This window comes from Uloborus diversus, chromosome 8 (genome assembly GCF_026930045.1).
Source record: "Uloborus diversus isolate 005 chromosome 8, Udiv.v.3.1, whole genome shotgun sequence".
Taxonomy (NCBI): Eukaryota; Metazoa; Arthropoda; class Arachnida; order Araneae; family Uloboridae; genus Uloborus; species Uloborus diversus.
Genome location: NC_072738.1, coordinates 113,538,148 through 113,550,255, shown reverse-complemented (window position 1 = coordinate 113,550,255; position 12,108 = coordinate 113,538,148). Strand labels below are relative to the sequence as shown.

General features: G+C 34.1%; 1 protein-coding gene across 1 annotated transcript in view; it reads right to left on the bottom strand.

Moving 5' to 3' along the window:
- Window positions 1-12,108, bottom strand: part of LOC129227668 (amyloid-beta-like protein) — a 277,873-nt gene that overhangs the window by 14,881 nt on the left and 250,884 nt on the right. Inside the window, 5 exon segments of the mRNA XM_054862259.1 lie at window positions 3,470-3,538; window positions 3,540-3,749; window positions 3,751-3,797; window positions 7,240-7,455; window positions 10,432-10,558. Coding sequence (XP_054718234.1) covers window positions 3,470-3,538; window positions 3,540-3,749; window positions 3,751-3,797; window positions 7,240-7,455; window positions 10,432-10,558 — 669 coding nt within the window.

Here is a 12,108-nt window from a genome sequence, read left to right as displayed (position 1 = left end):
CTCTAAAGGATGGCTTCTTGGAATTTCTTGATTACAACGGTAGAGGGGTGTTGGAACGGTCCAATCCTAGGTCATTAGAGTGAACAAAATCTACAGCTCATTCGAATAGCTAAAGTATTGGTTTCAGTGTTGCATTGGATCTGCATTCGATCAACATCGCAGTAAAAATGTCGAAAAAGCGAGTTGATCTCACGCTCGAGAAACGTATTGATGTTATACATTTAATGAAGGTGATGAAAACGCGGGGTTGACGGATGCTGTACGACCAAGGCTGTCAGCTCAACAAACTCTAACAGAGATAGATAATCTTATGTTGCACTCAGATTGCACTAATGATGAGGACATTAATAATTTATTTTTACAGCTAAAAGCTAAGTTAGAATCTAAAGTTGTTTCAGAGGAAACTAAAAGCCTGAAGCAGGCAAATCTCTTTACATATTTTAACGCTACTAAATAGTGTTTAAATGTAAAAAATAATGTAAAAATTATGTTTTACATTAAAAATTTCAAAAAAAAAAAAAAAAAGAAGTTTCTTTGTTTAAAACGTTCTCATTCTATTGCTTTTGATTACCCTGCAGGAAGAATATGAATAATTTCCATAGGTGCTATATTACCTTTGCATGTTAAAAAATGACCTAATGACCTCTAAGAGCGACCAACCTCCATTAACGACCACTTTTTTCAGGAACGGAGAGTGGTCGCCTCCGGAGAGGTTTCACTGTACTTACTTGAAAAAGGTGGCACTCTTTTATTTTTATGAATTATTATGCACTTTTTAGCACTGAATTCACAAATAATTTTCAAGCAATTTTGCAAAACACAAATTTTGAGAATTAGCACAGAAAAAAAGTATTGATATTAAAAATAGTTTAATTGTTCTTCTCTTACCACTTATTCAGAAGACAGAATTTGACAGAAATGTTGCATTATTTTATCTGAATATGAGAAGCCTGAAATTGAAAGCAGGGAAGGTCTTATTGACACCCTTAATTTGTCACAAAACCAGTTTCTGCTTTAGATTATGTTTAATTAATTAATTCATTTAATTGGTTTTGAACAATTTCATGCCTTCAGAAAAAGCACTCCCTCTTCACCCATCTTTGGTGACAAAGTATATGTACGATTTATATGCACAAGTGATCAGTGGCGGCGCTAGGCGTCGGCGACGTCGGCAACTGCCGACGGCCTCGCGCAGATAGGGCCTCGCAAAATTCTCAGAAGTAAATTCTCAGAAGTTTTAAGATATTTCCATGTTTTCGATTGAAGCTCTCATTAAATATAACAGACGCAAAAGTAATCAAAATAGTGCGTGTAGGAGAGACTGCACAGAGTCAGCCTTAGCAAATGTTTGGTCCAATTCTGTCGGGGGCCTGAATTAAAAATATTCATTGGCAACAGCTAATTGATCAGCTAACTCTATCCCCCCCTTTCTTTTTTCTCTTCTTTTCAGTTCTTTTCTTTTTTCTTTTGTTTCTTAAGTTCATCTAAAAGTACGAAAATATCCAAAATGCTGCTCCTCCGAACTCTTCCCCCTCCACACACACACACACACACACCGAAAGCATTGTGTAGCAACTGAAATTTTGTTTCCAGATCTTAAACTTCGCGATATTTCCAGCTTAAAGCTCCCAAATGCTCAACACCGTCGAAAATCGCTTAAAATTGCGTTTTTTTAGCTTGAATTTCAAAAATTACCGAGCGTAATATTACAAAATATGGCAATACAATCGCATTTTTAAGGATTGAATTTCAGAAAATATTCGGGCAAGGGTCCCCCATATCGCCTTTCTTTTATATCATAAGCAATTAGGCTTTTTAAACTTCATTAACAGAAAGTTCAAGTGGAATGGCTCCTGAACATAAAATATTCCTAAGTTTTTAGGACCATAATTTTCAAAAATTTTCGAGGGATCTCCCTTCCTTCCGGTATAATCTTCAAAGTTTGTCTAAAATTCCGTTTTTGAAACTTCAATTTCGAGAATTTGCAGGAAATTGAATCGATCTGGGACAGTCTCTGACCCTAAAGTCAATATATATGGCCTATAATTGCATTTTTAAGGCTTCAATTTCTAGAAATTTCCACCGAGACCCCCCTGTACCTTTTTTACCTTAACATCAGCAAAGAAAGCCCAAAATGGCGTTTTTAAACTACAAATTTCGAAATCTTTCCGAGGGAGAACCCCCAGACCCCCCTTTCTATCAGGTAATTTTTTCCACAGTCAAAGTGCCGGCTCCCCCCCCCCCCCCCCCCCCACCACCGAAAAAAACTTCTTTTTGACTGTGCTACTAATCACGAAATGTTTTTGTCCCAGCAATTAAGTGAATTGGGAACCCTAAGTGCCAATAGTTAGTACAAAAACTAATTCTATGAATTCAATTATTTGTCTCACAATATTTTATGATTAAAAGGGGCCTCGCAAAACTGCATCGCCGACGTTTACTTTTGCTCTCGTGCCGCCACTGCAAGTGATGTCATGCATGTATAAATGCTAGGCTGGAGCACTTTCTTTTGTAATGAAATACTTTTAATTTTATTCCATGTATTGATAATTCTTTTGACCACAAATGATCTGATCTGCTTCACTTCTTTTTCTTTTTTGCTGAAGTATTTTGCTCATTAAAAAAAAAAAAAATTTTTCAATCATTTTGAGATAGCTGAAGATTGTGCACTTTGATTTAGCATTAGTTTTTTTTCATACAAAGTAAAAAGTAAAACTTTACATACTCCGAGAGAATGATGTAAAATATTTCCTCTAGATATATATATATGTAAGAAAAGAAGCAAAAGAGAAGAAACAAGTCAGCGTCAAAACAATTTCTTAAAATACTTGAGCAACTAAACGTTTTTCTACATTATTAATTTCATATTAAAGCTTATGTGCAGTATTGAAGCTTAAAATATTTCTCTTACCCTTAATTTTATTATAGTAACATAAATGTTTACACCAAAAATTCAGAAAAAATCAAGAAAAAGGATTAAAAAACAGAAAATCAAAACCTCAGCCATAAGAGCTGAGATTTTTAAAATCCTCAGGAGGAAAGTTTTATTAATTTTTGAAAGATAGTATAAGCGTCTTTCTTTTTTATTTAAGATGATTTTCAACTTTTTCAAAAAAAAATATTAACTCAATGGTTATTGCTTGCGTGTGGTTTTCATCATTTCTTTGACCCTATGACTCAATAACTTTTTAATCAAAATATTTTACCTTTAGAAACATAAGATTGATAAATATTAGTTCTCCAACAGTTTTGAGGACTGCAAAAAAGTTGAAACTTAATTTTAGACGTTACATTGGAATGAGCAGTTCAATTTGGATGTTCTAAACGAATTGAATATTAAAATAACATTACAACTGTGGGACAGCAACTAAGATTAGATGCATTGGTTGTTGTAACTGAAAGGTGACATTAATAACACGGCGTAGTAGAGAGAGTTGATTAGAAAATTAATTTAAAAAATAAAGCTTACTTTAGTAACACGTTCCCTGTGGCTTTCTTCCAGGGATTTTTGAGCTAATTTAAAGAACTCATGTTCATGATTTTTTGTCAAAGTGGCTGTAGTAATAATCGACAGGTCTTTCAGTTGTTGTGGTTGTTGTTGTGGTAGTGGTGGTAGTTGTTGTTGTGCTAGTAGTTGAAGACTGAGAATTCTCTTCATCATCATCGTCATCATCATCATAATCTTCATCATCATAGTAATCATCATCATAATCTTCATCCTCATTTGAGCTATCTTCCGAGTCAATGCCCATTATCACCTTTGCGATTATCATCATTTACAACGCCCACATCTTTTTCTAATGAAGAGAAAAGAAATAATCTTAGTAATCAAGATACATAAAAAAAATTATTTTCTGAACAAAATCATTCAAAATAATAAGGAAAAAAAACAATTCGATTGTTTTAACACTAAAATTAACCTTCTGAGACACTGATTTACAATACAGGATGATTCAAAAATCTGAAGAACATTTTAATACAGCACAAAAACGGTTAAACAAATAACTAAATTGAAAAATATGTTAACTGAAAGATTTTATTTTTAGTGTTTGACCCGATTAAGATCCATAAAATTTTGCAAAATCATTCTTGTTTACAATAAAAAATGCATGGTGCAATTCTTTCCAAATAAGAGATGCATTGCTTTGCCGTAAATATTTTTCCTCCTTATTGTAAGTGGATAGTGGTACATAAAGCGGTATAATTTCAAAATAAATAAATAAAATAATAACAAAAATTAATAAATTAATCAGGTAATAATAACTAAATGTAAACAAGAAACTAATAGATATCAATTGCAATTGGCCATCCATTCTTTTCTTCCATTTTGTGTTAAATAGGATTTTAATCTTTACAACTTTCAAATATAGTAACCGAACAAAGCTTATTTGGAATATTATGCAAAGCTCAATACGCAGTCAAATTCTTCAGACAATATTAATGCAAGAATTCATGTGAAATCATTTCCCTGTTTCACATAGCACATATTAATACCAGGTTGAAGTTCTTGTTTTAAAGCTGAAGGTGAAACTGCCGAACTTAATATAGTTTTTAATTAAAAGAAAAGAAAAAAAAAGTATGAAGGATCAAACTTGGTAAGTAATATCATGATTTAAAAACTTGCTACTTCACACCAAAATGTAGAAAGTTTTTCTTTTGAAATTAAAAAAGAAATTTAAACATTTTGCAATTTCATTTCACATAATAAATTATGTGTTTGTAATTGTGCAATAGTCTTTTTACTTCCTTTTATGAAGTAAAGGAAACATTGTATTCACGGAAAAATGTTCACCCAAAAATCGGCCTTAATTTTCATTTTGCTCGCCCTCGAATGAATATTGAGTTCTTTTTCAACCAGACCACTCGTGGATATATATATATATATATATTATATATATATATATATTATATATATATATATATATATATTTATGCCTAAGAACGTATAGACACCCGAAATATCAATTTTGACGATCCCCGAATTAATTACACGACTTTACTCGTGACGTCCATATGTACATATGTATGTGCGTATGTATCTCGCATTACTAAAAAGTGGTATGTCCTAGAAAGTTGAAATTTGGTACGTAGACTCCTAGTGGGGTCTAGTTGTGCACCTCCCTTTTCGGTTGCATTCGAATATTCCAAAAGGGGTCTTTTGCACCTTTTTAGGGGGAAATCATTGTTAATTTCAATGCAAACTCAAGTGGTGTTATAATTTGGCAAACACTTGGCAATGTATCACCAAGCTTTTGATTGGGAAGTTTTTTTGTCAACTTGGCGTTGGTTTATTTTTTAAAATCTGGTTTCATTTAGCTCACTATTGGCGATATTTAGAGAGTTAACCATTGAATCATATTAAATGTCCAATATTGGGAAAATTGATCGGCATAAAATGTTCTTCTGCTTCAGTTCGCAACAAACTTGGAGTAAAAATATTTAAAGTGTTTCTTCGCTTACTCCAAGGCACCATTATAATTAAATTGGAGTAAAAGGAAGTCATGTGATGCACACATCAGCTCGTTTGAACTTAAATGACACTGCTCAAAACAATTAGGGGAGCAAGCAAAAAAGTGAAGAAAACCGTGCGAGGCAGCCATGTATTAGCATACAATGGAAAGTACACGCGTATCAATGTTTAATACAGAAAAAAGACGTAAAATAATTTGGAGTTAAGCTTTAATTCTTTGAAAATATGAAAAAAACATGAAAATATTGTTTAGGGCAACAATTTGGTTACATACAAATGATAAAAAAAAAGTACTGTTTAGACTTAATGCATGAGTTTTAATAGGGTGTGCGGTCTCCTCGAACAGCTAAGACTGCTGCACACCTATTTGCCATGGATGCGATGAAGTTATCGATCTGACTTTAGGGAATACTTTTCCACTCCTCAAGTAGTGCAATCTCCAAGTCTCAGACAGTAACAGGCTGCCTTGGTCGAGTAGCAATGCATTCCCAAACATGCTCAATTTAATTCAGGTCAGTAGAGCACGCTGGCCATTCCATACGCTGTATTTTGTTTCAGCTTCAAGAATGTTTTCCACCGGACGAGCTCTATGTGGTCGGGCAATATCATCCTGGAAAACAAAGGAATCTCCAATGGCTCCAGCGTAATGGAGGACATGAGGTCGCATTATCTTGTTTGCATACTTTTGGCCCGTCAAAATGCCATTCTAAATGATATGCAGGTCCGTACGTCCGCCTATGCTGATTCCACCCCATACCATCCAACCAGCTCGTGTGTATTGTAATCTTTCACGAACGAATGCGGGGTTATTTTGAGCTTCCTTGTCCCTTCATACCGGAACACATCGGGTGTCCACTCCAGACTGAATCTGGACTCGTCTGTAAGCAGCACTTGGCTCCAATCATGTTGCTCCCACATTCTTGATGTTCAGCAGCCCATCTTCTTCGTGCCACACGGTGGCGTGGGGTCAACGGAATGCAGACCATTGGCCTATGTGCATAGAGCCCTCCCTCATGAAGTCGATTACGTACTGTCTGGCTGGAAACCCTTCACCCTGTTGCCAAGAACAACTGTCTTTGCAGCTGCGTAGCATTCTCTGTTCTGTTTCGAAGGGCTGTTAACAATATATACCGGTCATCAGCTGCTGTAGTGGCGAGTGGCCGAGCTTGCCCTGGTCGATGTCTAACATTTCCTGTTTTTTGGAATTGATTCCACAGCCTTGCAACAACACTTATGACGACTTCAACAGTGTCCGTGCCACATCGTTGTTTTCGCCCGGATTCCAGCCTGCCTTTAACACGCCATGCCATGGATTCTGGTAAATCACGTTGCTGAGACATTCTCAAGTAACCTTGTCACAAAAAAAAAAAAAAAAAAAAACCTGCGCAATAGAATTTTACAGTTAACGATAATAAAACAGACGTTTCGGCAACATCCCAATTTCAGCACTTATCTCCTTTTCCTTGTTTTTGACGTCATGAACTTTGGTTTTCATGTAAAGTTTTCTTTTTCCGTTTCCTGATAGGCTTTAAATTATGGACGATTCATGTTATTTTACTTATTGGTATACATCTTTGCGTAATTTCATTAAAACCATGTGCTTGTCTAATTGTTTTGAGCAGTGTAGTAAGAAGTTTTCCTGAGACATTGGATTTTGCCTTCCCAAATCCCAACTATTAAGGGGATCCACGTCTCAATTACTGAGAGGGTCCGGACCCCTCAGAACCCCCCCCCCCAAGTGGCAACGCCCATGTATGCCGAAAACCCACCATTTTTAGGGCAGCAGACAAATTCCACCCCAGAGAAGAGATCAACCCCGCAAGGGAGCAACATAGCAAAACTCCTGAGCTGCATGGTTCGGTCAAGACAACTGTGTGCTGCAGTGTTGTTCCACTCATCAAAAGTCTGGCAGATGCTCTGGTTGTGAATGTGGTCAAACAAGCAGTGCTCAGGCACCAGGAGCGCATCACTCTGAAACTGGCCCTCTGCAAGGACAAAAAAGAAGCAAATTGAGTTATTAGTAGGAAAGAGAATAAACAGTAAAGTCATGTCAAAGTGCGGAATACATATGTAGTAAACCATTGCTTATACGTCTCTCTGTACCATGTCTGTTGCTGGTCGTCACTTTTGTATTTGTACTTGTAATCAATATCAGCTTGAAGTTCAGTACATAAAACATTAACATTTATTTTTATCTGTTAAAAGTCCTGAAAGCAAAAAATTATTTCACTTTAATTAGTTCTTGAAATATGTCACGAAATTTACAACTAATTAAAAAAAGTATTTACGTAATTAATTCTACTACATTCTCCATCTGTCAATTATTTACAGGAATAGAAAAATTCCAACTCGTAATAAATAAAATATTGCACAGCGCCATATTAATAGCAGACGAATTCGGCAAGTTGGTAATGAAACATAAAATGAATTTATCCATCAAAATACTGCTCTAACTTCCTGTAGATGAGAGCAGTACATCATCCACTATATTAGCTCCTTATTACAACCAATTTCCAGAAGTTTCTTTCTTTTTTCTGCTTTAATAGCTGCCTCTAAAAAAATGAGAAACTTAGCATCATTTACATTGATCTGCTGCGATTGATGGAAGCTGTTCAAAGACAGCGCCCTCTGGAAAAAGTGAACAAATGTTGCTACTTCTAAATTGGAAAGATTTATCTCCTCCCTTCTACCTCCCTGATTGCAGTGAGTATCATAATGAAATTTGCAATAAATTGAATCAATTTCAGTAAAAATATTAGTTTATTTTGAAAAAATAAAAATGAAAACAAAGATGGTTAGAAACAACAAAAAAAGTAAAAAATATACGGGCATAATTTTGACTCCCAAAACCAAATATTAACAAAATTCGCGAAAACGGACTCTGACAGATCATTGACCAGTTTTACATTTAAAAAAAATAATATTTTTAAAACTTAATTCCAGTTACTACATCAATGACACATAGCGTATTTTTGGCCATGAGTGACGCTTGAAAGTAAAAAAGTTAAAAAATCGGAAAAAGCCGATGCAGCGGATACAACGGGTGTAGGGCATACTATGTTTCTGGTTTAAATTGAAAACAACTAAAAAAACACAATTTTGCTTTCAAATTGATTAACTTCGGGTGCGGCGCATACGGTGATTTTTTAATTTCTTAAACATATATAACGATGCGGCACTTACGTCAGGTGTGGCGCATACTCCCGAAAATACGGTAATTAATTGGGTCGATATTTCCTCTATCTTGCTATAAATGTAATCTATTTCATCCTAATGAAGCTTGGCTTTGAGGCCCCAAAAGTTATTGACCAATATTTTCAAGAAAAAGGAAAGGAATGTTTGTTTAATGAATTCAGAGACATTATCAAAAACAATTGCACTTACATAACCGTCAACTCTACAGATTCGGTCGAAATACTTTCGAAATTTTATGCTTTGTCCCAAGTTCTCTAATGAACTAAATATCTCCAGAATTTTCATCAAAATATTTAAATACCCCTCAAAACAAGATTTTTCAGTGATTAGAATGTCGGTGGAAAAATCCCTGCGATAACGATCGCGATTGCAAAGACGAAACCTTTTCATACACGAGCATGGAAATTGTATTAGTCCGATCATTTTTGAAACATGTTTATTGATTTTCCTTCTTTTTAATGTTTATTTCTCAAAAAACTCGGTGAAACGCGCCCGATTTTTTTCTGAATTTTCCAATTTTTTACCTGCTGGAAGTAATATTTTATCTTATCATCACTTATAAGAGAAAAGAAAATTATATTACCTCTTTTAAAATATTTTCTTTTTAAACCTAAAAATTGTGTGAGTGTTTTTTTTTTTTTTTTTCATTTTTGATTTAAAAAGGTTGTAATTTCAATCTTCAACTTTAAGGTCCTGCTGGATTTTCGAACACTAAATTTTAGGGTTTAATTCAAGAAATCTCTACTTGCGTTTTGAAGATCCCTTTCACACTCAAAACTTATTTTGCCGCTTAATTTAATCATGCAGTCTTATCTAATTTAGCGTAAAAGTCCCCCTAGTTTTAATCTTAACAAGCTATGCACTTATACCCGAAATTTATTTTCAATATCGTTGAAGTTGTGACTCGTGCGAAATAGCTGCTATTTGTATTTGGCCTGAGTGACCACATGTTTACAACCTGATACTGCACCAGTCATGCATAATGAGAAAAAGATGTGTGATTTGTAACTATACAGCACTTTCTTCAATTACACAATTCAAGGGGCCCCTGCAGATGTGACGGGTCTACTGTCAAAATTTTTTGAATTGGGCACTGTATATAACTGCATTTTCACAAAACAACTAAAACCTACTTAACTGTTTAACAACTCACAAAATTTCAAATTTTTAAACCACCTTCTGAAAGCACTAAAAGCATTACCTACTTTAGATCAGAGGATGCAACTGAGACTAAAAAGTGCGGGGGGGGGGGGGGGGGGGGTGCAAAAAAAAAAAAAAAAACACGTTTTAATTGATGTAAATCCAACAACTTAACTCACGTTTTTCTTAAGATTTTGATGGATTTTGTACACAATAACTTTCCCTGAAGAAAAACTTTGACATGAATTTAACTTACATTATTTACCCCAAAGTATTTTGAGTTGTCACAAACACTTGGTAATCATTTCATTAAACAAGTATGGCTTGTTTAAGTAAAACAATTGATTTACTAATATCTAAACAATGAATACATAAACTTGCTGCTTGTGCTAAATAATGTTTCGTAAACAGATACACAAAGTAAAATAAATAATTATGTTCTGAAATTTTTGAGATTTCGTTTTTTTTAAATAATTTCTATTGGTTCCTAAACTGAAAAATAAAATAAATAAGTGAACCTTAAAAAGTGGAAGGGGGAGGGGCAAAAGAGAGAATTTCAATACAGTACAACATTTACATTGCAACTAAATAATTTTGAGGGTGAAAAGAAGCTCAGGCAAACTTACGAAGGCATCGATATGGCTTCACCCAGTGACTAGCTTTGCATTTTTTCTGCCCTGGCTTGCACCAATTATCAATTTTGAAATAGCGACTTGATTCCACAATATTTGTAATATCCTTAGATGGATAAACCTGCAATACAAAAAAGGAACACATTTAATAAACAACACATAAAACACACAGTCAATAATTGTTTTTTTTTTTAATATAATTAGAAAAAATACATAACAAGAATTAAAAAAAATACATATTTTTTCAAAACTAATAGCATCCTCATATATAAAATAGCCAATGATCGAGTAGATCGAGTAACGCTCCTGACGTCATCAATAATGAAACTCACGCCACGGCATGATAATTTGATAACATGTTTTGGTAATGTTCAACATGCAGGGAAAGGTGTTATTGCGGACAAGGCTGAACTCAGTCCGGTAACTTAACTACTTTGCTAGTAAGATAATCATTTTAGGGGAATGAAGAAACAAAAAAGGGGTCAACAATGAACGCTACCTACTGGAGTTTAGGGTTAATCCACTGTTGTTAGGGTTAAAATTTCAACTATCAAAAAATATCACGAAACAGGCAATTGCTTCGTTCAAATGTAGAAGCAATTTTCTCCCGTCATATTATGACGGGCTATTTTCGTGTATTACAATAAATATCAATTCTCATGACACAACATTTAAACTTCACCGAAAATCTTTCCAAAAAACCTGGTAAAATTTGCGTTATTTACAAACGTTTTCACACTATATTTTAACGAATTAATGGTTTAAATATTCTAGTTGCATTTTTTGTCTTAAAAACATTGAGATAAATTTCTTAATAGACTACAAAATCTATTATCCTTCCCAATCCCAAAATAGTAGACTAATTATTCATTCACTTCCTTAATTGCTCCACGTTCGCAGCCTTCTCTGCTATTAAATAGTAAAACGAGAATATTGCACTAAATCAGACGTCTGGTTTCCATGGTAACGATAATCTGGTAAAGTGCTACATTAACCATCAATGAATAGCGTAGGGAAAAGTAAGGCCGATGCTCCTATACTCCCCCCCTCTCAATAATAAATTTTGTAAGTGTTTTTACAGGGTATCTGCTACATTTAGAAAGTTTTGGAATCCATGACTTTCCATGACTTCTGCTGGTAATTTTCCATGACACACAAAATGCAATTTTTCCAGAAAAAAAAAAGAATATCTAAATTAGTGTATCGTGAAAATAAAATCTCAACCATCTGATTTTAGCTTTGTACATATGTTTCTAAAAATTCGTATTAAAATAAAATGCAATGAGCTGAGCTGCTAATGCAACTAAAAAACAATTAATGCAACGATGACTAGTACTATGAAACAGAGTTTTAAGTTTCATATTTGGCTACCAAGGGTATACATTTATAAATCTAAAACTTGGGACTATTTTTTCGGTTTAAAGTAAATCATACAAAAATTTCAAGTATGTAACACTCTGAATGAAACCAAAATTCTAAAAAAAAATTCGAAAAATCAATATGAGACACAATAATCTTTCAGCCACAAAGCATATTGAAAACAATTATTGCAAAATTATTTTCCAAAGTAAAAGAATCTTAAAATTTGTGGCAATAATAATTTAAAGAGCTACTTGTGTGAATCATTCAAGTGGTTTATTTTTTTTCCTTTGAAAACTTTTCAAACAAATA